Source organism: Scyliorhinus canicula, chromosome 4 (genome assembly GCF_902713615.1).
Source record: "Scyliorhinus canicula chromosome 4, sScyCan1.1, whole genome shotgun sequence".
Lineage (NCBI taxonomy): Eukaryota > Metazoa > Chordata > Chondrichthyes > Carcharhiniformes > Scyliorhinidae > Scyliorhinus > Scyliorhinus canicula.
The window spans coordinates 63,964,556-63,991,702 of NC_052149.1; the positions used below are offsets into that span (position 1 = coordinate 63,964,556).

The 27,147-nt window shown below is 45.4% G+C and overlaps 1 protein-coding gene across 5 annotated transcripts in view; it reads left to right on the top strand.

Moving 5' to 3' along the window:
- oma1 (OMA1 zinc metallopeptidase) overlaps nucleotides 1-27,042 on the top strand; it is an 80,604-nt gene extending 53,562 nt beyond the window's left edge. For 4 of the 5 annotated variants that reach the window (XM_038794364.1, XM_038794362.1, XM_038794361.1 and 1 more), the window contains exons 7-9: nucleotides 3,932-4,006; nucleotides 7,930-8,079; nucleotides 25,654-27,042. In XM_038794364.1, coding sequence (XP_038650292.1) covers nucleotides 3,932-4,006; nucleotides 7,930-8,079; nucleotides 25,654-25,860 — 432 coding nt within the window. In that variant the 3' untranslated portion in view covers nucleotides 25,861-27,042. Of the gene's footprint in view, nucleotides 1-3,931; nucleotides 4,007-7,929; nucleotides 8,080-23,745; nucleotides 23,807-25,653 lie in introns of all 5 variants that reach the window. The other variant, XM_038794365.1, reaches the window with a different exon arrangement.
- Nucleotides 27,043-27,147: the final 105 nt, after the last annotated feature.

A 27,147-nucleotide genomic window follows, 5' to 3' on the forward strand; every position in this document is an offset into this window, starting at 1 on the left:
CATTTTTTGTGTTTTCTGTATCGTAAGGAACATAATGTGACCTTTTAGCAATTTAGTAATGCAACTTACGTGCTTTCCTAACACCATTCTCTGATGGGTATCCGATGGTTCTGTCTCTCTCTAAGTTTTAAGGACTCCTTAGCCTTGCTGCTACTTCAACCCCACAACCCTGGACCAGCTTTATTGTTGGGAATAAATTCCATTCCTGCCCTGCTGGAACCCTGCCTTCATCTTACCTCTGTCTCTGGCCTTTTAAAAAAAATTCCATGAACCCAAGTGTTTTCATGTAAATTGTCCATTATTTTGAAGTACGTTTTACTGTTAATGTCCTTTACACTTTTAAATTCAAAATGGAACTTACTTGGAAATAATAACGTTTAAAAGGCCTCTACACTCCTAAAATGTGACTTTAATTATTTATCCATGCCACTGTTAAATAGAGAATCATGTTGGAAAACACTGTACTCAGGGGGAAAGGGGTGATGTGCGCATTGAGGATGTTCTGAAAGGGCAACACAGATGGCTTCATGCAGTGCCACTTGAGACACAAGCTGGGCCATGGAAGAGTGGCACTGGAGGAGGATAGTGGGATTAACCATGTTAAAAGCTGCAGAGAAGATAGGAAGCACATGGTCACAGTTACAGAAATTATTATTTGTGCCTTTGTTTACCTGGTAGAGACTGAAAGCTGATTGGAGGAACTGAGATGCAGTAGAGGTAGTAACGATCTTAGGAGGCACTAAGTAGTACCAGAACCAATGGAAACAGTGGCATCGATGTGAATCAAAAATGGCAAGGTGACTCAGGGTCAGATAGAAAAAGTCACTCAACACTATAAACTACATTTTTCCTAAGTCACCTCCATAAAATGAACTTGGAGACTCTTTCTATACGACCCCTCATTTCCCACTTGAAAGGATGCTTGAAAACAACAGAAACAGATAACATAGTTAAATAACCCAGAGACAGAAATCAAAGGGAAAAGAAATACAGGTGATATTATGACAGAAGACAAGAGGAGACAAATAAATATCCAGAAAAGCACGATACACACAGAAGAGACATGGCACCATCTGATATATTGCGATCAAAGCCATGAGAGATGCACTGCTCATATGAGAAGATTCTTGTGATCTGTCACACTAATGATATTCTGTTTAAGCAGTGGAAAATAATGACAGTTGAATTTTAAATAACTTTGACAGATGATGGAATGAACTCAGTTGCCTGTTCCACCCTAGTTACCACATTGCATGGTGACTTTATTAGCACATTGGCTGTCAGAGTCAGATCTTTATGGGGCGCGATTCTCCGCTCCCCACGCCAGGTGGGAGAATCGCGGGAGGACCGGGCGAATCACGACACGCCGCCCTGGCACCCCCCGCAATTCTCCCCCCCCCCCCCCCCCCACCCCAAAAGGACGTGTCGCGGAATCGCCGCTCGCCGTTTTTCACGGCGACCGGCGATTCTACGGCCCAAATGAGCCGAGCGGCCTGACGTTCCCGAACTGTTCACGCTGGCGGCAACCACACCTGGTCGCTGCCGGCGTGAACATAGCGCGAAAGGTAAGTTTGGGGCCTGTGGGGGGCAGAGAGGGGATTGAGCACCACGGCCGTGCTCGGGATTGGACTGGCCCGCGATCGGTGCCCACCGATCGTCAGGCCGGCGTCTCCAAGAGACGCACTCTTTCCCCTCCGCCGCCCCGCAAGATCAAGCCGCTACGTCTTGCGGGGCAGCGAGGGGAAGACAGCAACCACGCATGCGCGGGTTGGAGCCGGCCAACCTGCGCATGCGCGGCTGACGTCACTTAGGCGCCGCCGTCGCGTCATTCTCGGCGCGCTGCTTTGACGCAAGCGTCAAGGCCCGGCGGCCGAGTTTCTCACAACGCCGCTCCTAGCCCCCTGGGGGTCTGAATAGGGTGCGAGGAGCGGCCTCCGACGCCGTCGTGAAACTCGGCCGAGTTCACGACAGCCTTCCCGATTCCGCGTGGGAGCAGAGAATCGCGCCCATGGTGTCTGGAAAATTCAACGGTGCCAGTCCTTGTTATTTCTGACATTTACCTAAAATGCTAGGTCACGGGCTGGATTCTCCATTATAGGGATTATGTCCCCATGCCAGCGTCAAAACAGTGGAGTTTCACACCAGAAAACCTGGCATGAAAGGGCCACAAATTCCTAGCTTTGCAGGGGGCTAGCAGGGACCCGGCATAGATCTAGCAGCTTTTACTACAGATACAGATCCCTGCACTTCCAGGTCGGAGGCTGCGCATGGCGGCAGACTCCAGTGGTCGCGCGTGCTCCATGGCGGACTCAGACCGTGAAACTGGCCCCAATTCCTTGTGGGGAAATGAATTCTCCACCCCCGCACCGGCCGCGATTTCGGCATAGGGGTAGGAGTGCAGAGAATCCAGCCCCACACTTTTGCAATTTAATGTTTTACTCCCTGCTTTTATCTGAAATTTGACCTTAAATTAAAGTGGGAGCGGCAGTGTGAAACCTGGTTATGTGAACAAGGACAAAGTTTGATTGAATGTAGCATTGTGAAAAAGTAGCATAATTGCTAGTACTTGCATTGCTCTGGAGCCCACAGCCATCAGTTCTTCTTAAAAGTATTTTTATTCCACAAGTTTTCAACACTTTTACAATTTACAACAAACCCACAGACTTCCCAACCCATTACCCCCCCCCCCCCCTCCCAAAGCAGTCAATGGCAACCGACTCCCCAAAATACAAAATAAACAATCCCCAACTATTATAGAACTCATCACTCACTCTCCCCACCCCCAGAAAGAATTTCACTTTTTCCAGGGCCAAAAACCTGCGGGCATTCAGCAAGGCGAAGGCTAAAACATCTGCCCCTGCACCCCCGGCCGGTCCGACACCCCGAATATGGCTTCTCGGGGACTGGGCTCCACCTCCACATGTAGAACCGCCAAAATGGTGCTGAACACCATCCTCCAAAACCTTTTCAACTTTGGACAGGCCCAAACATATGCACATGGTTCGCAGGACCCCTCTCACATCGCTCACAGATAGCCTCCACCCCTTCACACACCGGCTCATCCTTGACTTTGTATGGTGCACCATGTACACTAACTTCATCAGCTTCAGCTTCGCACACGAGATTGAGGCATTTACCCTCCACAGCACCTCTCACCACAACCCTTCCTCCAGCGCCGCCCCAACTCTTCCTCCCACTTCACCTTACCCCCTCCATGGACACTCCATCCTCCTTCACAATCCTCCCATAGAGCACTAAATTGACCCCCCCCCCCCCCCCCCCCCCCTCTCCAACCCTCCAGCTGACAGCACCTTATCCAACAACGATGAGGCAGGCGCATCGGGAAGGTCGGGAAGACCTTCCTCGCAAAGTTTCTGCCCATGCATATACCTAAAACCTTTGCCCCATGCCAGCTCGTCCAAACTTGCAAATTGCTCTCCCAAGAACAAATCCTTCTTTCTTTGACCCCCCTCTCTTCACATCCCCATAACCTTGCATCCATCCTAATCGGCCTCAACACCCGACCCAAAATGTTGCCTAAACTGCCTCCAGATCTTCAACATGGCTACCACCACTGGACTCACCAAACACTTCCCTGAAGCCATCGGAGAGGCGCCGTTGCCAGCGCCTGCAATCCCAACCCCCGACAAGAGCCCACCTCCATCCTCACCCACAAAGCCCCCCTCTCCTTATTACATCCCTGAAGCTTCTCTGATTTGCCACCCAGTAGTAACACATCAAATTTTTGGGAGGCCTAGCCATTCATTTCTATTGCCCGTACCCTGCCTGCCAACAACAGAGGAAGATTGTCCCACCTCAAGACAAAATAATTTTCTTGCTTGATTTACCTACATTTTTAATATAGATCAGACTTGATGAATCAGTCTGTGTTTGCAATCCCGATTAACATTAATAAATTTATTTTCTACAGTACATGTTTGATAGACCATACAGCCGAAAACTAGAGATTGAGGCCGATGAGGTTGGTCTACGCCTTGCTGCTAAGGTAATTTCTGCCTTCCAAAGATTTCTGATCCTTGGTTTGTAATCATGCATTGAACAGTACGAAGTCTCATTTGTGACAAATTGTAGGTAATATAATCAAGTATTTTGCTCATCATTCTTTTACAAAAAGAAGACCATAAGACATAGGAGGAGAATTAGGCTACTCGGCCCATCGAGTCTGCTCCGCCATTCAATCATGGCTGATGTTTTTCTCATCCCCATTCTCCTGCCTCCCTATAACCCTTGATCCCCGAATTGATCAAAAACCTACCTATCTCTGTTTTAAAGGCACTCATTGATTTGGCCTCCACAGCTTTCTGCGGCAAAGAGTTCCATAGATTCACCACCCTCTGGCTAAAGAAATTCCTCCTCATCTCTGTTTTAAAGAATCGTCCCTTTACTCTGAGATTGTGTCCTCTGCTAGTTTTTCCCACAAGTGGAAACATTCTCTCCACATCCACTCTATCCAGGCCATGCAGTATCCTGTAAGTTTCAATAAGACCCCCCCTCATCCTTCTGAACTCCAATGAGTACAGACCCAGATCCTCAACCATTCCTCATACGACAAGCTCTTCATTCCAGGGATCATTCTTGTGAACTTCCTCTGGACCCTTTCCAAGGCCAGATCTAATGGGCTCAAAACTGCTCACAATACTCCAAATGGGGTCTGACCAGAGCCTTATATAGCCTCAGAAGTACATCCTTGGTGAAGAATATGTTTAAGTTGTGTATTGAAAAATACTGTTCAGTGTTTTCTTTTTTTTATTTCAAGTATCCATTCATTTTTCCAATTAAGGGGCAATTTAGCATGGCCATCCACCTAGCCTACGCACCTTTGAGTTGTGGGGGTGAAACCCTCACAAACATGGGGAGAATGTGCAAACTCCACACATACAGTGACCCAGAGCCAGGATCAAACCTGGACCTCAGCGCCTTGGGGTAGCAGTGCGAACCACTGTGCCACTGTGCTGCCTTGTTCAAAGGTTTCTTAATGTTAGAAAAGATTAGATTTGTGGGCAAGATTTTACCGGATAGCGGAAAAGGCCTATGTCGGTGGGAAAATCGACTGCTTTCTCTGCCACACAGACCAGGACTTAGAAAAAAAAAACTTCAAGGAATGGGTCCAACAGTGTATTGCTGGTTCACCAGCCCTGTTGGCAACTTAAAAAATGCTAGGATCGGTGTGCTATTTTTAAGGCCTCCCCAGCGCACAGCGACTAAAACAGTTACCCTGGAACCCTCCTAGCACATTCCCTGGCACGCCTGGCCATTCTCCGACACCCTCGTACTGCCCAGACACTAGCCAGGCAGTGCCAGGACGTGCCCAGACAGTACACAGGCATAACCTCTTCCTCTAGAACACTGTACTCTCCTTAACTCCCCTGGATGGTCTGCTCACCAGATGCACGCCTTCGGAGCCCAGTCGGGCTTCACACTGTTCTACTGTCAGGCCGCGGTGGATGGATTAAACAGGGTGGGGGACTGGAGGTGTGTACAATGATTCCACCGTAAGGGACTGATAATGAGATGTTAATGTATTCAAATGAGATTCCCGACGTTGAATGTTGGGAAACCCGTCCCGTCACTGACTGGGGGGGACAATCGCATTGTGCATTTACTGCTCCCATTGCAGAACCCACCTGACATGAATGGGAGCGGAAAATCCAAGCCTATGGCTATAAATTTTATCCTTTTTTATTAAGGATTGATGTTCAAATTCATAGAGATAAAAAGAATGAAAGATGAAAACACAAGTGTTCGAAATATATAAAGTCAGAAAGACGGATTCACATTTCATATGGAATATAGTTCCATTAAACATGAGGCTGCTGACTAATGTTTTTTTTTTGTTTAATTCTCTATCTTAAAATATCACCAATGGCACTGACTAGTGCAGAGATGCATCATGTCAGACTAGTACTTCACCCAATTACACATTCTTCATAGATGACCTTAACAGGCAAATATTACTAGGCAGCTCATACACTTGAATCTGATCTTGTTGTCATCCAATAGACAGATGATATTTTCCACCACAGTCACTGGATAACAATCAGGATTAACAACTATCATGGATTTCAACCCTGTATCCTATCCCTACAATGCTGACTTGCTACAAAATGGCTGAGAACAGCTAATTTAATGCAGGTTAGAAATTGAAACTAGAACTTCAGGTCTTTTACCACCATTGCTAACTAAGCCATTGAGTGAGCTTAAAAATATTTTAATTGCAAATAATTTCCTCTTTGTAGAAATACTGAGCATCGGATCTTGGTCAGGCTCTAACTTAGACTATTTAAAATATGTTCTGAACCAAAGATTTAATGTCTGTACTGTTGGCACCAAGCATCATTTCCATTTTCAATCAGTGTATAAATCTACATCATGGGAACAAAACCTCATTATATCTCTGGGACTTTAATATACTTTGCCACGTGGTGCAGTGGATAGCACTGCTGCCTTACAGCGCTGAGGTCCCAGGTTCGATTCCGGCTCTGGGTCACTGTCAGTGTGGAGTTTGCACATTCTCTGCGTGTTTGTGTGGGTTTCGCCCTCCCAGCCCAAAGATGTGCAGGCTAGACGGATTGGCCAAGCTAAATTGCCCCTTAATTGGAAAAAATGAATTGGGTACTCTAAATTTATAAAGAAAAAAAATATATACTTTGCTACTCTTTATTACTTTTAGCATTTTACTAAATGTTCATTTGTGCGGACGTGTTGCAGCTGCAATCACTTTATGTAGTATGATCCAATGGCAGTGATTTCTTTCAGATTTGATTCGAAACGACTAATAGCGGAAAATGTTACAACTGAGGTAGTCAGGCAATGACGACTGGAAAACAGAAGCCTGGCCTGAATACACTTAGAAGCTTGTATTTACAGAGACGCATATTGCATGCCATGAACCTCCAACCAACAGTCCTCCTTTCAGCCTGCTCCCATATTTATGAGGACAGGGGAGCCCCAATTAATACCACCGCCAGAATGTAATTAACCGCCATTCTATGTACAACTAACACAAATGTAATTCTGCCGTCGAGAGCGGGTAGGGAGGTGGGGGGGAGGGGTTGTGGAATGGGTAGAGAAATGGCTTTGGAGAGCTTGTCACTTTCCTGAACCCCTCCAATTCAGTCAAAGACCGGAAGATCGAAGATGGCCTGCGCAAAGGCAAATTGAGGCTGTTAAGTGGCCAACTCATGGTTGCATAAGAGCCTCATCCTGTCACTATTGATATTCTGCCAGTGGCGGGGAAGACCTTATGCAATGTGTGGAGACCACACAGTAAACACTGGCGGCTTCATTACAGACCCAGTGGCATGTGATTGGGGAGAGGCTCCTGATTGGGGACCATGTAGCATACAAGGAACCTTGCTGCCAAGAAAATCCTTTGGAATACCTAATCCTGCCTTACCCTCACCAATGATGCCATTTACAACCACTCTCTCTCCCACTCCCCAACCATCAGGGCCTGCCTAATTGGCTCCCACCAACCCCAGACGTTACTTCATTTTGGGCCTCCTCCATTCTTGTTGGTCCTGGTTGGCCGCAGTCCCAGCAATAGCAACAGCTTCCAATGGTGCGGCTGTCCCTCTGGTTGGCTTGCAGCTCTTGGAGGTGGGATCTTTGTCTTTAAAGGGGCAGAAATCCTGATGCCAGGCAGTTAACTGCCCGATGGGCAAACAATTGCTTCGCGACTTTCAAAAATGACTGCGGTGCTGTTGCCCCAGGCTTTCCACCTGCTGACCACTACTGTGGCTATTAAATTCAGCCCCATGAAAAACACTACAAATCAAAAAAATTCTAATTTTCTTAAGAATGTGTGCTTCCTTTGTGCATAAAACTCACAAGCCAAATTTATTTTGTGATAAAACAAAAATATATATTAATGATAAACTTTATCACGAATCATTCTCATTAATTTAGGCATGCACGGATGTGAGAGCAAGCAGTGTATATTGGCAGCAACTGGAACTGATGAAAATTGTTTCTGGAACATTTCAAATTCCTGAATGGTTTTCTACCCATCCATCAAATGATCATCGTGTTGAACACCTGAATAAACTAATACCTAAGGTAAATAGGAATCTGCACTCTTCAAGAGAACTATAGAGCTAGGTGGTTAACTTTTTAAATGTGAAGTTTTTATTCAACCCATGAAAGCAAGACATTGAGATTTTTGACCACGTTTACTACAAGGAAAGGATTTGGAAATAGTGACATTTGGCATGTTTCTAAATGAAAGTGGGTTTGCACAAGTCTTCTATCTACAGAGACCAATTTGTGTTTGCACATTAGTGATCCAGACATCCTATAAAAACCCATATTTACTGCCATTTAAATGTCTCTTATTTGTGGGCTGTATCGGGTGTCTACTGAAGGTCCACTCTTTGGTGGAGAATGGGGAGGTGTGGGTGCAGCTGATTTTATTGCTGAGCCTACTGATGGATTTCTAAATGTGGAAAAATCAGATGCCTTTCCCATTTTTGCGTGATCAGAAATAACATAAGTAAAAGAAAAACACACGTCTAGCATGTCAATCAATTGTGGAGTATGGAGATAGAGAGAAGGTTCTTTAACATGAATGAGCTCTGACCTTGGCTTGGATAATTGATCGCATTCAGAAAATAATGTCTGAGAAAATGTATTTATAAGCCTTCTACAAGTGTCAAAGTGGTATATGTTTGTTACTTATTTTGACGAGAAAAATAGCTGGTTGTGTTAAAATGAGAGCAAGAGGATACAATATCAATTTCATTACAGCATCCAGGTTATACTTCTAAATTAGTAGGTATTGGGCAAACATCTGAACCACTTGCAAATGAATGCCATGAGTATTGTATGAATGTCTAAGGTCATACCTGAGGGAATATGTAAAATAAACTTGTCAGCAGCTGCCTGGGATACTGATCTGTGCTGTTCACAGAAGTGCCTCCAAATTGTTAACAGAACGACCCCAATATCTGAAAATGTCAATCACCTCAAAAGAAGCAGAAATTAAAATGGTGTGATTAGTCTTGGAAATATAACTGAGAACATTTCAACTAAAAGAATGAGAGTTTCAATTGAGGATTCATGGGGAATTGACAGAACAAAGGGAATGTAGACAGGAAAAATAACAATGCACTGAGAAAGAAAAGGGAATGGTAAGATCTCAAAGAGAAGGTTAAGCAGCGTCAGCGCAAAGCCAGTGAGAAGGAGATAGTGCATTAGCGTGAACTGTAAGGGAAGAAGAGGCATCAACCTGCAGAGAAACAAAAGTGGGTTTTATGTCTGGAAATTAGGTCATAGAACATGGGGCCCACTGTTTTACAAAAGTGAATTGTTTTCCAAATTTTATTGAGGGGGATGATATAGTTTTATACACACTATTAATTGTGAGCAAGTGATGGGATTTATTAATTGTTAGCAAGTGATGGGACAAGACAGTCATTCAGCTGGCTGGCAACTTCATTAAGTGAGAAAGCACTTGTGGAGTTTTTATACAGGTCAACCTTTTGTAAATGTGTTCTATGATATTTTTAAGTGTGCTATTCTCAGAGTTTGGGATTTAACATGGCGCATAAAGACAGCATTTTAAGATATTGGGGAAAACTCAAAGCAGTAGTTACAGTAGCTCCAAAACAGGACAAATGTGGTTAGAATGCGCAGGTGTAACAGATTACATTTTGCTTTTTAGGATACATTTCTAGAAATTGTTCCAGAATTAAGGATCAGGGGCGAAATTCTCCCCTACCAGGTGGGGCGGGGGTCCCGGCGTAGCGGAGTGGCGCCAACCACTCCGGCGTCGGGCCTCCCCAGAAGGTGAGGAGGGGCCAAGCCCTCACATTGAGGGGCTAGGCCCGCGCCGGAGAGGTTGGCACCACGCCGACTGGCGCCAAAGCTGGCAACAACAGCCTTTGACGCCCGGCTCCGGGGCTGGCCGAAAGGCCTTCGCCGGTTCACGCATGCGCCGGTGCGTCCGCTGCTGCTGACGTCACCACCGGCGCATGCGCGGTAGGGGGGTTCTCTTCCGCCTCCCCCATAGTGGAGGCCATGGCGGTGGCAGAAGAAAAAGAGTGCCCCTACGGCACTGCCCGCCCGCCAATCGGTGGGCCCTGATCGCGGGCCTGGTCACCGTGGGGGCACCCCACTGGGTCCGATCGCCCCCCCCCCCCCCCCCCCCCCGGGGGCCCACTCGCGGGCCGGGGAATCGCCGCAGGGGGCTCGCCGATCGGTGGGGCGTGATTCCTGCCCCCGCCAGTTCCCGGTGGTGGAGAATTTCTGCCACGGCGGGGGCGGGATTTTCAGTGGCCCCAGGCGATTCTCCGACCCTGCTGGGGGTCGGAGAATTTCGCCCCAGGTTACTGTAGCTTTGGACCAATGGGAGCAGTTCATTGAGGAAAGTTGCCTCAGCTATGAGCTGAATACATCAATAGTACCCCATGACGGAATCAGTGCCAGCACTGTCACACTCCCAAGCTGAAGCTGGGAGCGTTTGGAGACCAGGCTGCAAGGACAGCAATTTGGGACTGTCAGATAGCACAACCTTACCGTGCCACACAAAACATGGAACTCTTGTTAGTGTAAGAAGTCAGAAGTGCCGAGCTCTTATGAAGATTGTAATAAGAGAAGCAGCTTATATTTATAAAGCACTTTTAACATCATAAAATGTCCCCAAGTGTTTCACAGAGGCATTATAAACAAATCATGACTCCAGGCCACATATGGAGATATCAGAACAGATGACCAATAACTTGGTCAAACATGTAGATTTTAATGAGTGACAAAGGAAGGTGGGGAGGCAGAGAGGTTTAGGCAACTTAAGGCACAGTCACCAATGGTGGAGTGATTAAAGTTGGGGATGCTCATGAGGTCAGATTTAGAGGAGAGCAGCTATCTTGATGGGTTGTAGGACTGGGAGGAAATTACAGAGATAACGAGAGTTCAGGGCCATGGAGAGAATTTAAATCGTGATGGTGTTTAACTGGTGCCAGTGTAGGTCAGTGAGCACAGTGGTGATTAGTAAACAGTATTTGGTGTGAGTTAGCACATGGGCAACGGAAGTTTGCACAACTTCCAAGTTTACAGAGGCAAAAAGATGGGAGACAGCTAGGAATACCTTAGAACAGTGAAGTCTGGAGGTAAGAAAGGCCTGGATAAGCGTTTCAGTAGCAGAAGAGCTGAGGTAAGGGCAGAGTTGGGTGATGTGACATAGGTGGAAGTAGGTGATGGCACAGCTCTGTGATATTTGACACCAAAGTTGTGAACAGTCTGGTTCCACCTCAGGCAGTTGTCAGGGAAGGGCGATAGTGTTGATGGCAAGGGAGCGGTGTTTGTGGTGGATCAGAGATCTTCAGTCTTCCCAATATTAAAGTGGAGGAAATTTCTGCTCATCCAACAGAGAGTTCCCAATTCTCCTTCCTGCAGTGAGAAGGAACAAAGAGATAAAAATGCCTATTAAAGGTCAGTCAGATGGTGAGAACTGCTGAAAAGCAAGTCACTAGGTCAAGAAATACTTCTTTCAAGGAGAAATTCTGCCTTGGTTTAGATAATTGGTCTGGTTTCAGGGAAATGAAAAGTGATTTTTTTTCACCTAGCCTGCTAAAGGAATAATATGGTTCATTTTTTATTCATGTGAAGAAAATATAAATAGTTGGATTATGATAAAATTTGATTATGGTCGTTATTCATTCGCTTATTTTCTGTAAAATGCAGCAGCTCAATGATTCTCATCTCACTACTCGTGTCATCAAACCGCCTACCAAAAGATGACAGAATTGTGCCTGAGAAATGTAAAAAGCATAATATATATTTCTCAGTTTGATTGTTAGGTCCCCCAGGTTATGATATATGATTTGATAACAGGCATTACAAACACAATGTTGAACACAAAATGTGAGTATTGCTTATGTAGTGATCAGTATTGTTGAAACCAAATGAATATCTAAGGCAGACCAAAATTTAGTAAAATATGTTATGGGGTTATAGAGAAGGGACATCTATGATGATAGTTATAAATCTTCAAGTGCAGTGAGATAAATTTAAATGACCTTATTATCAGACTCTTGAGGCTATTGTTAAATATAAGATAAAGTGGAGCAGAGCTAAAAATAGCACACATAAGTGGCACATTACATGTCCTCTAGAAAATAAGGGCTTATTCCACATCCACTTGAAGATAAGTGAGCATCTGCAGCAGATGTGTACAAAAATAGAGGTAACAAACCTTTTGATTCTGAAAATGATTATTTCCAATAAATGAAGTAATGGGCTGGGTTGAATTCAATCCATCATGACAGGGGACTTGGAGGCTCGGCTCATTTAATTATGGGAGAGGCCCTGTATCAGTCTCCTGGCAGTGACAGATCCTCCCCCAATTAGGTCTAAGGGCAGAAAGGCTACACGTGATTTTCAGCTGTTGGTAGCGGATGTCAGTTAGGCTCATTAATGAGTCAATTGGCACCCATCATCCCTAAGCACCCTGCAATTTAGTGGTGTCTCAGGGAGTGAAGACGGCCGCACAGATTTCCCGTGCCTTTGGAAGGCTGTCCAGCATCCTGTCGGGTTTGCTAGCAGCCTCCCAGGAGGGTCCCTAGTAGTTATCTACACTGTGCCCGATAAGGGACCAAGCACCAGGCAAGCGGGTGGCTGCGAAAAGCCACCCCCATGCAGCACCCCCATGCCCTTGTCACTGAGTCTACCCCTCACCCAAGACCCGCATTCCAGCCCTTACTCAGCTTTGGCCTGGAATTCCATGATGCTCCTGGTCCTCTGACGTGCAGGGATCAGTGCTGGGACCTTTGCTATTCGTAGTATATATAAATGATTTGGAGGAAAATGTAACTGGTCTGATTAGTAAGTTTGCAGACGACACAAAGGTTGGTGGAATTGCGGATAGCGATGAGGACTGTCAGAGGATACAGCAGGATTTAGATCATTTGGAGACTTGGGCGGTGAGATGGCAGACGGAAATGTGAGGTAATGCATTTTGGAAGGTCTAATGCAGGTAGGGAATATACAATGAATGGTAGAACCCTCAAGAGTATTGAAAGTCAGAGAGATCTAAGTGTACAGGTCCACAGGTCACTGAAAGGTGCAACAGAGGTGGAGAAGGTAGTCAAGAAGGCATACGGCATGCTTGCCTTCATTGGCCGGGGCATTGAGTACAAGAATTGGCAAGTCATGTTGCAGCTGTATAGAGCCTTAGTTAGGCCACACTTCGAGTATAATGTTCAATTCTGGTCGCCACACTACCAGAAGGATGTGGAGGCTTTAGAGAGGGTGCAGAAGAGATTTACCAGGGTGTTGCCTGGTATGGTGGGCATTAGCTATGAGGAGCGGTTGAATAAACTTGGTTTGTTCTCACTGGAACGACGGAGGTTGAGGGGCGACCTGATAGAGGTCTACAAAATTGTGAGGGGTATAGACAGAGTGGACAGAGCGGGCAGCACAGTAGCATTGTGGATAGCATAATTGCTTCACAGCTCCAGGGTCCCAGGTTCGATTCCGGATTGGGTCACTGTCTGTGCGGAGTCTGCACATCCTCCCCGTGTGTGCGTGGGTTTCCTCCAGGTGCTCCGGTGTCCTCCCACAGTCCAAAGATGTGCAGGTTAGGTGGATTGGCCATGATAAATTGCCCTTACTGTCCAAAATTACCCTTGGTGTTGGGTGCGGTTACTGGGTAATGGGGATAGGGTGGAGGTGTTAACCTTGGGTAGGGTGCTCTTTCCAAGAGCCGGTGCAGACTCGATGGGCCAAATGGCCTCCTTCTGCACTGTAATTCTATGGATAGTCAGGCTTTTCCCCAGGGTAGAGGGGTCACTTACTAGGGGGCATAGGTTTAAGGTACGAGGGGCAAGGTTTAGAGTAGATGTACAAGGCAAGTTTTTTTACACAGAGGGTAGTGGGTGCCTGGAACTCGCTGCCGGAGGAGGTGGTGGAAGCAGGGACGATAGTGACAAAGGGGCATCTTGACAAATACATGAATAGGATGGGAATAGAGGGATACGGACCCAGGAAGTGTAGAAGATTGTAGTTTAGTCGGGCAGCATGGTCGGCACGGGCTTGGAGGGCCGAAGGGCCTGTTCCTGTGCTGTACTTTTCTTTGTTCTTTGTGTGGAGTGCTACCAGAAGCCACTGTTCCCACTAGGGCTGGTAGCAATGATGAGCTGCCTTCCTCTGATTAGTTGGCAGCTCTCAGCAGGTGGATTTCTACCACCAGGGACCTCGGTCAGGGGGTTGGCCCGATGATGGTCACTTTAGTGCCTGAAAGGCAGTTAATTTTGTCGGACCTCCCCCGGAAACTGATGGGGGTTCCCTGCCACTTCTTCAAACAGTGGGCGAAACCTCAGTGGCCGGACAAAGTCTCAGCCACTGTGCTTTGTTGTAGATATTAGACAGAAAAATAAAACTCCAAAGTTGACTTGAACATAGAGAACATAGAACATTACAGCGCAGTACAGGCCCTTCGGCCCACGATGTTGCGCCGTCCTGTGAAACCCCTCTAAAGTCCCTCTACACTATTCCCTTATCGTCCATATGCCTATCCAATGACCATTTGAATGCGTTTAGTGTTGGCGAGTCCACTACTGTTGCAGGCAGGGCATTCCACGCCCTTACTACTCTCTGAGTAAAGAACCTACCTCTGACATCTGTCCTATATCTATCTCCCCTCAATTTAAAGCTATGTCCCCTCGTGCTGGACATCACCATCCGAGGAAAAAGGCTCTCACTGTCCACCCTATCTAATCCTCTTATCATCTTGGATGCCTCAATTAAGTCACCTCTTAACCTTCTTCTCTCTAACGAAAACAGCCTCAAGTCTTTCAGCCTTTCCTCATATGATCTTCCCTCCATACCAGGCAACATTCTTGTAAATCTCCTCTGTACCCTTTCCAATGCTTCCACATCCTTCCTATAATGTGGCGACCAGAACTGCACACAATACTCCAAATGCGGCCGCACCAGAGTTTTGTACAACTGCAACATGACCTCATGGCTCCGAAACTCAATTCCTCTACCAATAAAAGCTAACACACCGTACGCCTTCTTAACAACCCTCTCAACCTGGATGGCAACTTTCAGGGATCTATGGGCATGGACACCAAGATCTCTGCTCGTCCACACTACCAAGAATCTTACCATTAGCCCAGTACTCTGCCTTTCTGTTATTCCTTCCAAAATGAATCACCTCACACTTTTCTGCATTAAACTCCATTTGCCACTTGTCAGCCCAGCTCTGCAGCTTATCTGTGTCCCTCTGTAACTTGTAACATCCTTCTGCACTGTCCACAACTCCACCGACTTTAGTGTCATCTGCAAATTTACTCACCCATCCTTCTACGCCATCCTCCAGGTCATTTATAAAAATGACAAACAGCAACGGCCCCAAAACAGATCCTTGTGGCACACCACTAGTAACTGGACACCAGTCAGAGCATTTCCCATCAACCACCACTCTTTGTCTTCTATCAGCCAGCCAATTTCTGATCCAAACTGCTAAATCACCCTGAATCCCATGCCTCTGTATTTTCTGCAATAGCCTACCGTGGGGAACATTATCAAACGCTTTACTGAAATCCATATACACCACATCAACTGCTTTACCCTCATCCACCTGTTTGGTCACCTTCTCGAAGAACTCAATGAGGTTTCTGAGGCACAACCTACCCTTCACAAAACCATGTTGACTATCTCTAATCAAATTATTCCTTTGCAGATCCTATCCTATTATACATCCTATCTCTTATAAACCTTTCCAAGACTTTTCCCACAACAGAAGTAAGGCTCACTGGCCTATAGTTACCGGGGTTATCTCTACTCCCCTTCTTGTACAAGGGGACAACATTTGCTATCGTCCAGTCCTCAGGCACTATTCCTGTAGACAAATTGACTTAAAGATCAAAGCCAAAGGCTCAGCAATGTCCTCCCTAGCTTCCCAGAGAATCCTAGGATAAATCCCATCCGGCCCAGGGGACTTATCTATTTTCACACTTTCCAGAATCGCTAACACCTCCTCCTTATGAACCTCAAGCCCTTCTAGTCTAGTAGCCTGTATCTCAGTATTCTCCTCGACAACTTTGTCTTTTTCCTGTGTGAATACTGACGAAAAATACTCATTTAGCACCTCTCCTATCTCCTCGGACTCTACGCACAACTTCCCACTACGTCCTATCTACATACTGCATCAGGAAACCCTTCTGCACACATTGGACAAAAACAGATCCATCTAAAGTACTCGAGTGTATAGTACATCGAGTGTATCAAATCTAAAGTGTTTCCAGTCAATATTTGGAAAGTTAAAGTCCCCCATAACAACTACCCTGTTATTTTCGCTCATATCCAGAATCATCTTTGCAATCCTTTCCTCTACATCTCTGGAACTTGTCGGAGGCCTGTAGAAAAGCCCTAACAGGGTGACCTCTCCTTTCCTGTTTCTTAACTCAGCCCATACTACCTCAGTATTCGAGTCCTCATCAAATGTCCTCTCAGCCACCGTAATACTGTCCTTGACTAACAATGCCACCCCTCCCCCTCTTTTACCACCTTCCCTGAACTTACTGAAATATCTAAACCCCGGCACCTGCAACAACCATTCCTCGCCCTGCTCTATCCATGTCTCCGAAATGGCCACAACATCGAAGTCCGAGGTACTAACCCATGCCGCAAGTTCACCCACCTTATTCCAGATGCTCCTGGCATTGAAGTAGACGCACTTTAGACCACCTTCCTTCCTGCCGGTACACCACTGCAACTTTGAAACCTTACTCATGACCTCACTACTCTCAGTTTCTTGTGTACTGGAGCTACAATTTAGGTTCCCAATCTCCTGCTGAACTAGTTTAAACCCTCCTGAACTAGTTTAAACCCTCGTTCTTGGGCACAAAGTTGATGATGCCATTCCTCTTGCATTGTGCATTGGCAACGCCATACTGAACCCAAGTCAGTGGCTTCAGTGTCATCATCTGCTGGTGCCAAACATGGTTCACTTTAGCTCACCAGTCAGAGAGCCCTGAAAATCAGCCAACTGCTAGAATGAGCCATCTGACAGATTGGGTCAAGTGTTAGACTTACATATTTGCAGGGGGCGGCAGAGTGGCACAGTGATTAGCGCTGCTGCCTCACAGCTCCAGGGTCCCGGATTCAATTCCAGCCTCGGATGACTGTCTGTTTGGAGTTTGCACTTTCTCCTTGTGTCTGCGTGGGTTTCCTCCAGGTGCTCCGGTCTCTTCCCACAGTCCAAAAATGTGTAGATTAGGTAGATTGACTATGCCACTTAGTGCCAAAAAGGGTAGGTGGGGCTACTGGGTTATGGAGATGAAGTGAAGGATGGGCTTAAGTAGGGTGCTCTTTCCAAGGGCCCATGCAGACCCAATGGGCTGAATGGCCTCCTTCTGCAGTGTAAATTCTATGTTTCTATGAACTGAACAGGCACCTTAGTTGCCTGACCCCATCTGGTATCTGCCACACTTGGTTCCATTTTGGGCTAGAGGATCATGCTGCAAAATGTGAACTCTGTACTCCAATATTATACCTGGAAAATAAACCTGGGGCGGGATTCTCCGAGTCCGCGCCGGGTCAGAGAATCGCCGTTGACACCTAAAATTCCCACCACGCCGCTCCGACACCGGAACCCCAACTGGCGACCGGAGAATCGGCGCCAATCGGGGTCTGTTGAAAGAGGCCCTCGTGGCGATTCTCTGCGGTCGACCGGCCGAGTTCCGGCGTCGTGGTTCACATATGGTACCACCCGGCGGGAGCTCGGACCTGCGGCCGCGATGGCCGTCCTAGTTGGGGGGGGGGGGTCAGACTCTGGAGGGGGCCTCTACTCTGGCCAGGCCCGCGATCGGTGGCTTCCGATTGGCGGGCATACGCGATCTGTGGGGGTGGGGGGGGGCAACCTTCTTCCACGCGGGCCCGCTGTGTCGCTACGCCATGTTGCGGGCGCTGGCACGGAAAGGCCGCCGCGCGCTTGTGCGGACCAGAGCTGCGTGGAGCACTCCAGCGCTGTGCTGTCCCCCTGTGGGCCACTGAACGCTGGGCCAAGAGGCCTGTTGATGCCAGCGTGAAACACTCCGGTGTTTACCCGGCGTCAACACTTAGCCGGGGTTTTGGAGAATCCCGGCCTTGGTGTTCTGGCCAATCTTTGTTCCTCAAATTAAACAGATTATCTAGTCATCATTGTATTATTGTTTGTAGAATCTTGCTAGATGTCAATTGGCTGACACATTTATATACCTATATTGCATCATTTCACTTAAAAAGAACTTATTTGATGTGAATAGAGCGTGAATAGGTATAATGGTCAGAATGGCATCCTATTGTGCTGTAAGTCTCTATTGTTCTGCAAAGAGACTAAAGGGCAAATTTGTGGTCCAACAGTTGGAGACAAACAACAGGTCTGGAGTTGACCAGATAAAAAATGCAACAGCAATATAAAGATAACAGAAATAAAAGACCAACAGTAACACACAAGTAAGCACACAGAGAACAGAAACCAAGAGTCAAAACCCCGTATCTCTATAATTGTAGCCATGATGTGGAGATGCCGGCGTTGGACTGGGGTGAGCACAGTAAGAAGTCTTACAACACCAGGTTAAAGTCCAACAGGTTTGTTTCAAACACGAGCTTTCGGAGCACGGCTCCTTCTTCAGGTGAATGGAAAGGCTTTCCATTCACCTGAAGAAGGAGCCGTGCTCCGAAAGCTCGTGTTTGAAACAAACCTGTTGGACTTTAACCTGGTGTTGTAAGACTTCTTTCTATAATTGTAGACATTGAATGTTACCAACTCCCGTTTTTAGAGTTTGGATACTGAATTCAGCAGTAAAGGAATATAAATTTCAAACTTGTTCGAAAAACATTTTCTCGAAAGCATTGGTATAAACATGGGCAAAATAACTGAACTCAAGACCTCAGGTGAGTGTGACTGTCCTTGACCCAAAGGCACCATTTGATGGACAGTGGCATAAAGGATCCTAGCAAAACCTGAGTCAGTGAAAATAGGGGGGGATATTCTCCACTTCTTGGAGTCACACTGAGCACAAAGGAAGATGGTGTGATTGTTGGCGGACAACTATCTCAATCCCAGGATATCACTGCAGAGTTCCTCAGGGTAGTGTCCCAGGCCCTACTATCTTCAGCTACTTCATCAATAACCTTCCCTCCATCTTAACGTTAGAAGTGGAAATGGTCACTGATAATCAAATAATGTTCACCATTTGCAACTCTTCAGCTACTGAAGCAGTCCTTGCCCATCTGCAGAAAGACTTGGGACAACATTCAGGCTTGGGCTGATAAGTGGCAAGTAACATTCATGCCACACAAGTGCCAGGCAATGACCATCTCCAACAAGAGAGAATCTAACCATTACCCCATGACATTAAATGGCTTTACTATTCTAAGTCCCCCACTATCAACATCCTGGTGGTTACCATTGACCAGAAACTCAACTAGACCAGTCATATAGGTACCGTGGCTACAAGAACAGGTTAGAGTCTAGGAACTTTGCGGCAAGTAACTCGCCTCCTGACTCCCCAAAGTAGGTCCACAATCTACTAGGCAGTGTGTACCATCCACAAGATGCACTACAGCAACTCACCAAGGCTTCTCTGACAGCATCTTCCTAATCCTCGACCGAGAAGGACAAAGGCACCAGATGCATGGAAACACCATCACCTTCAAATTTTCCTGCAAACCACACGCTATCCTGACTTAGATTGCCATTCCTTCATTGTCGCTGGGTCAAAATCCCAGAATTTGCTTCCTAACAGCACTCTGGGTGTACCTACACAGTATGGACTCCAGCGATTCAAGAAGGCAGCTCACCAACATCTCTCAAGGGCAATTGAGGATAGGCAATCAACACATATTGCGTGAAATTTAAAATTCTCTTTCCCAACACAAACTCCGTCAAACTTGCAAACCAAGCCTCAACTTTATGGACAAAATAATCTGCATTGACATGCTTCATCTATTTTTAAACATCTGATTGATGATAAATACCACAGTGATAGCTAAAAAATATGTATAACTAAGAAGCAAAATTTAAAATTGTTTAGTCACATTATGAAAGTTAATTTAACTCAAGTTTCTCTTTGAAAACAATTAAAGTTATGAAATCATTTTACAGTTCTATTACTTCGACTACATATTGTTAATCCCAAAATTATTATAGAAATTTAATCGATTTTAATTCATTTATTGAGAGATTCATCCACTTATAGCATTCATTGTTCATTAAATGATTCCAGGATTTGTACCTCCTTGATAAGCAGAATACTGCGGATACTGGAAAACTGAAATAAAAATGGAAAATGCTGGAAATACTCAGGTCAGGGAGGAAATGTGTATGGTCGTGGACCTGAAACAGTAACTCCATTTCTCTGTCCACAGATGCTGCCTGACCTGCTCTGTATTTCCAGCATTTTCTGTTTTCATTTTGTACCTCCTTTATTATTTTAAGTTTAAGCGATACGTTGATCACACTTTGAATGAAGAATATCCTGATGTAAGATCTAAAATGGCCTATTTAAACTATACACATATTCTGTTGCTGCCCTTTACAGATAATATCCTACATTAAATTTGACTACACTTTGAAGAAATTTAATATATTTTTATTCGCTTTCATTCAGCTCTTTTCCTGATAGAAAATCTCAAGTTTTTCAAATGACAAATCTTAGGTGAAAGAAATGAACCCCACATCACACCATTAACTTCTGTCCATGTCCATGTAAGGGGCAGCACGGTAACATTGTGGATAGCACAATCGCTTCACAGCTCCAGGGTCCCAGGTTCGATTCCGGCTTGGGTCACTGTCTGTGTGGAGTCTGCACATCCTCCCCGTGTGTGCGTGGGTTTCCTCCGGGTACTCCGGTTTCCTCCCACAGTCCAAAGATATGCAGGTTAGGTGGATTGGCCATGATAAATTGCCCATAGTGTCCAAAATTGCCCTCAGTGTTGGGTGGGGTTACTGGGTTATGGAGATAGGGTGGAGGTGGTAACCTTGGGTAGGGTGCTCTTTCCAGGAGCAGGTGCAGACTTGATGGGCCAAATGGCCTCCTTCTGCACTGTAAATTCTATGATCTATAATGGTACAGTGAGAAAGGAACTCGAAAGTTAACACCTCTACCCTGCAGGGTATCTTCCTCATTTTGTTTGACTGATCAAGAATTATAGTTCAGATTTGGCCAAAACTATCAGTCAATTTGGAGTTCAAAGGCATAATCTGACAAGTTATTTGATTCATTTTCAATATATGTGCAACAAAACAGCTTTCCCACAATGCATGACCCTTGCCCCAACCTTAGAGGATAGTTACTGCCAATACTAGTTTGCACAAGTTGCTTAGTAATCCATACAAGCAGAGGTCATACAACTCATTGCCCTTTGATAGATGTATTTACATGCTAGCCAGGGTTCCATTCCTAACCGAGAATTTTTTGAAAAATAACAAGACATTGAACTTGTTCAAAATCTATTTAAATATAGATATTTCAAAAACCCTTGCCACAAAAAAGATGAGACTGGGAGAGATGTAATGGTGACTCTTGATCTGCAGAGGTAATGTGCTTATCTGGCACAACTGAAGAGGCACCATGCATTTTTGAGAGTCTTAACACCCAATTGTAGCATCCTGCTGTCTTGAGTGGCATCATTACCAATGTGTGAAAAATAGCATTTGACAACAGCAACATTTCAGTTTTGACACTTCCTTTTCTACACTGAACTGAGCAAGAAAAAGACTCTTGGAAGTTCGAAGTGTGCTGACAGTATGATTTAGCCACACTGCTGTAATCATGTTCCAGGCACCGTAAATCACTGTCAGCATAATTAGAACACAATTATTTCTACTGATTTCCATAATAATATGGTATCTTGTTGATTGATTGACAGCCATAGAAAAGATTTCTTTTGGTGCGTATCTAATTTGCATGTGTTTAGTTGGTTCATAGCCAACACATTGAATGGTTTGTCCGATTTTACTGAAAAATCCACTTGTCTGGTCTTGATAGGAAGAAATAGTTGTTAGGCAACAGGACAATCAAATTAGGTAAGATTAAAATCCTCTTCCCTGAACAAAAAAAACGCAAAATTCTGTTTTAAGTAAATTATAGTGAACAAGGAAAGTATTTTCCTTTAACTCGGGAAGGAAGTCCTGCTCTAGAGAAGCCAATCCTGCCTGATAGCAGCCCATGAAAGGAAAGCTGCTGAGCTTTGCACCCATCTTCCCCAACCTGTCAAAAAATTGTGGAGGAGGCAGATGAGGCCCCTAAATGACCATTACTTGGCCACTTAAGGACCTCAATAGGCCCAAGGGCTTGCGAGCTGCCTGATGCCTTGCCCAACTACCTTAATTATGGATGATAGGTTGGGGTGGGTGGAAGGGGGTGGGCAAGCTACCCATCAGCAAGCGGGGATGGGTGTTGTGTAAAATTCAGTCCATGGTTTCTCTTCCTCACCTATCGCAATGGCTTTAAAATGGCCTCTCTGCCTCACCTCTGAAAAGTTGAACATGAGCCAGTCTCAGGGTCCCAAATGAATCAGGACATTGCAGAGTCAGGCTCATGAAGGGTAAATATTGTACACTCTATTTTTCACCCAATCAGGCTAGGTGTCAAGGATAGCAATTTTACCCATGTAAAAATACCACTCGCTCTCAGACTTGAAAATGTCTTATCTGCCTCACCCAATTTAAAGCTTCAAAGAGGCATATCTGGGGCTCCAAAATTAAAATCTGTTTGCAGAGTCAAGAAATTGATCTTCTCTGAGCAGCCCAGGCTTTAACTTATTCCTTGTAAAAAAAAAAATCCCTTTGGATATTCTTCATGGAGAATTTTATTGCGAAGTATTTTAAAAATCGGGGTGGGGCGTGGAGGGGGTAGTCGGGTCGGACTGGATGGGGGGTGGTCAGTCCAGGAGGGACATGCCAGGTTGCACTGGAGGGGTCGGGTGGGGCTCCTGGAGAGGGTCATGTGTGTGGGGGATGTTGTGTGCAAAGCTGGGCCTAGGTGCTTACGTCGTTATCTTGGAGTTAGAAGGGATTATTTTTTCCTCTAGCTCTTTCACAGTCACTATCAGTGTAAAACTAGCAGAACCATCTGAAATTAGCGATTTAAATTGCTTCTGTCGGTTGGTTCCCAGCCCAGTGCAGTTGTCCAGAGGAAGTTAGTACTTCAGGATAATATTTTTTATTATTTATTCATGGGATATGGGCATCGCTGGCTGGGCCAGCATTTATTACCCTTCCCTGAGGGCACTTAAGAGACAACCACATTGCTGTGGATCTGGAGTCACATGTAGGCCAGACCAGTTAAGGGTGACAGATTTCCTTCCCTAAAGGGCATTGGTGAACCAGGTGGATTTCTATGACAATTGACAATGATTTCATGGTCACCCTTTGTACTTTTAATTCCAGATTTTTACTGAATTCAAATTTCACCGTCTGCCATGGCAGGATTCAAACCTGGGTTCCCAGAGCATGACTCTGGGTCTCTGGATTACTCATCCAGCAATAATACCACTACGCCCTGGCCCCCTTATTGCGGTAAACCCTTACGTGGGAACTTCCTAGAGGGATTCACAAGTGCATCAGTGGGGCACCCCCTAAATGAGAAGCTGGGGAACCAGGAGGTTATGGGTGAATAACAGAATCAAAGCTTTGACAAAGGGTCATCTGGACTCGAAATGTTAGCTCTTTCTATACCTACAGATGCTGCCAGACCTGTTGAGATTTTCCAGCATTTTCTCTTTTGGTTTCAGATTCCAGCATCTGCAGCATCTGCTTTTATATAAAAAGGAAATTTGCTTGAGGTTGTGTCTGGTAAGATGGATAAATGTTAGCCAGCAGATTTACTATATTTGAACTTACACAAAACATTCATTAAGATGCCATTTGAGTGGTTATTACACAAAATTAGGACTCAGGGGAAATTATTTGGCAGTGATACAAGTGAGAAATCATACCCTCTCCCCAATCTCTTCCTTGTCCACTGGAATCTCACCCTCCAAGACCCCTGCTTCTCAGCGACCAATGGACCTGGTTCCACATTTGCGTGTCAATTCAAAAACCTGCTTCTTTGCCTCAGCAGGTGTGGAACACCACTGCCTACTGTTCATCTTTGATATTCCACATGTGACTCCATCTCTCCTGTCATGACATAAATGTTTTCATGAACTCCTCTGTACCTACCAGAACATAAAAGCTGCCTCCCCCCTACCCCCAAAAAGACAGATGTTCAGTTGCCCATAAAATTGCACCCCATGACCCTTACACTCATGTCAGCCATCTAGTATAATCACATGCAGGGCAGGATTCTCCGTTTCAGAGACTATAATCTCCCGCCAGAGCCGAATTGCAACTGGTTTACAATCCTCCTGGGAGCACTAACTGGTAAGCAATTTCATATTCCTTGCAATGAAAATATATGCATGGCGTGGACTATGAGGAATTTCTAGGAAACCCTGCTATTGGTCTGCCATGTTGAGCGGACTGCCCGATAGCAAGGTCCCGCAGCCGGCCAACCCCTGCACCGCAAATGGGGCCCTAATACCCCTACCTCACAGCAGCTCCCCACCCTAGATTGCCTGGATGTCACTCCCTACCCCCAAGTACAGGGTGTCCTAAGCACCCCTGGGTCCCTGTGGGGGTTGCCCCTATTACAGGGGTCTTTGGGGGTGGGGGTGACTAGTAGAGGAGGCCTAGGCAGGCAGTGCATTGATGATGGGGGGGGGGGGGGGGGGCGTTTGTGGGTGGCTCTCAGATGTTCTCTACGAGCGTTGCCCTGGCGTTATGGACTTCACGATGGGCCAAGGGGGCCACCATTGCCCTTTGGCTCACCACCAGGTCCACCACAGCAGGGTCATGCTGACAGAGATCAGGGAGAGGGGGGGGGGGGAACGTTTACTGGCCCCTGCCATTCCTATACTGCCTGAGATGGGCTTGGGGTGCACATGACATAGTGCAGACACAATATCTCAAAAATGTTGTACGAGCCTTGGAATATCAGAGGAGTTGCCTGAGGCAGATCCACAACAATTATCATTCTACAGGGAGCTCCTTTGAAACCTGCCACTATCATTCGTCCCGTGCCCATTCTCTTCCTGCAGCATCCCCCCCGCTTTCCCCCAGCAGCACTGAGTCTGTCTCAATGTGCGTTTCTTGCTGAGCATTGGTAAATTCCAGTAATCGGTCAGCCAGTGTGAAATAGCTGCCGGAAGACAATCGTGGGCAAGAGGGGATTTTACCTCCGCTTCTACTCGTGCCAGTTGCGGTCTCCTGACAAGCCAACAATTCAGGCCTGTGTCTTGAAAAGGAATTGATTTCCCACCTCTGTCTGTTTGTGATAAATTACTTTCTGTTTCCCTGATAGTTGCCATGCAGTGCACTGGACAATATCAGGTAGCAACCTTGTGTGAAAGTAAGTGGATTGATCACTTGATGGTATCCAGTTAGGGTGCTTATTAAAATTTACATTACTTAACACTATCGGGAAAGAAAAGGTGAATAAATTGGAAGGGTGTGAAAGTGATAAAAAGCTGAGTGAAAAGTTCTGTCGGCAAATCAGACCGTGCTTTCAGTAAATAGGGATACAGCTTTTCATTGGTGCTGAATTTTGAGTGGCCAACTTTAGACGTTTAAATGACATGCTGCTTTTTGATTTTTTGCAGGCTATCAAACTACGAGAAGATTGTGGTTGCCCTTCTTTATCATCTGTAGATCCACGGTTGGTCTTCAGACTCAGCGTACAGGAGATGCTGAAGCTTTCAAAGAAGGAAGAATCATTTAGCATAGATTCTGGTACTAAGCAGCTACCTCAGTACCATGAGCCTGGTACAGCCATTATCGAGAGACTACCTACTGTAGTTTCAGTGTAGGCACTCCAAAGTACACAAAATACTCATAAATAAGTGTATTTAATTTTATCCAATATCATGGCATGAAAATCAGTATTTTGTGTTCCTTTTTTAACTGTAACGGTGAGAAATAGAAGTCTCCGTGTCAGTCATGGTCCCAAAGCAAATATTCAGGTTGCCCTTGAGTTTTGAGGTTCTCTAATTGTTTCCTTAATTATGTCTGGTTCCATTTAGTAAATCTGTTTCTCTTAGAAAAATATAACTTATATGGTGCATTTTTGACTAGAGAATATCAACTGGTGCTGTTGCTCCTTGTTTGTAATGGTGTTCTAGTTAGTGAAGCTCCCTTTAAAGACTAGGTCAAAAAAAAACATGAAAAATATATTATAAAAGAATGAAGTAGTGTATGTGAATAAAGTAGGAGATGGTCGCGTTGCGTAATGTTACTGGACTAGTAAGGTGGAGGGCTGGACTAATGCTCTGGAGACATGAATTCACATCAGCTGTGGGAATTTAGTTTCAGTTCATTGGTAAATCTGGAATAAAATGCTAGTCCTGTTAATGATCATGAAACTATCGGATTGTCATTAAATCCCATCTGGTTGACTAATGACCTTCAGGGGGACTTAATCTGCTGTTCTTACCCAATCTGACCTGCATGTGACTCCAGACCAGCAGCAATGCAGTTGACTCGTTCACAGCCCTCTGAAATGGCCGAGCAAACCACTCAGAACTCAAGTCACCCACCACAACCCCTGCTGAAGGAAAAATGGGCAAAAAACCATGGTCGAATGGTAATGTGATATTTAGAGCTATCCTTAACATATCAGATCCTAGTAAAATCTAAATGTCAATCTGCGTGTAAAATTTAAATTTGCCTGCATCATTTTTTTAAACATAGCGCTGAATTATTCTATCTCTTTCTGCTTCCGTGCTGCAAAAATCAAGATTCTTCTGGTAATGGAGCAACTGCCTCTGCTTTTCTGTAACTTCCAGTGAACATGTAAATGATCTCACTTCTATCTTAAATTTTAATGTAAGATTGAGAACAGTAGCACCTGTTCCTCCTCTCATTTGTGCACTTTCACTGGGCCGCACTAATGCCATATAAAATGGATTTTCCATTATCGGTTTGCTTATCAATTGCAACAAGGTTGCAGAATTTCTTATACATCTAAAGGAAAATAAATATATTTTTATGAACTAACAGTTGGTGCTTTTCTCATTTACTCTGTGCAGGTAATAATGAATGCTTTGTATAATCAAGAGAAAATACATTTTGTTGTTTAAATATAAGATGTACAACAT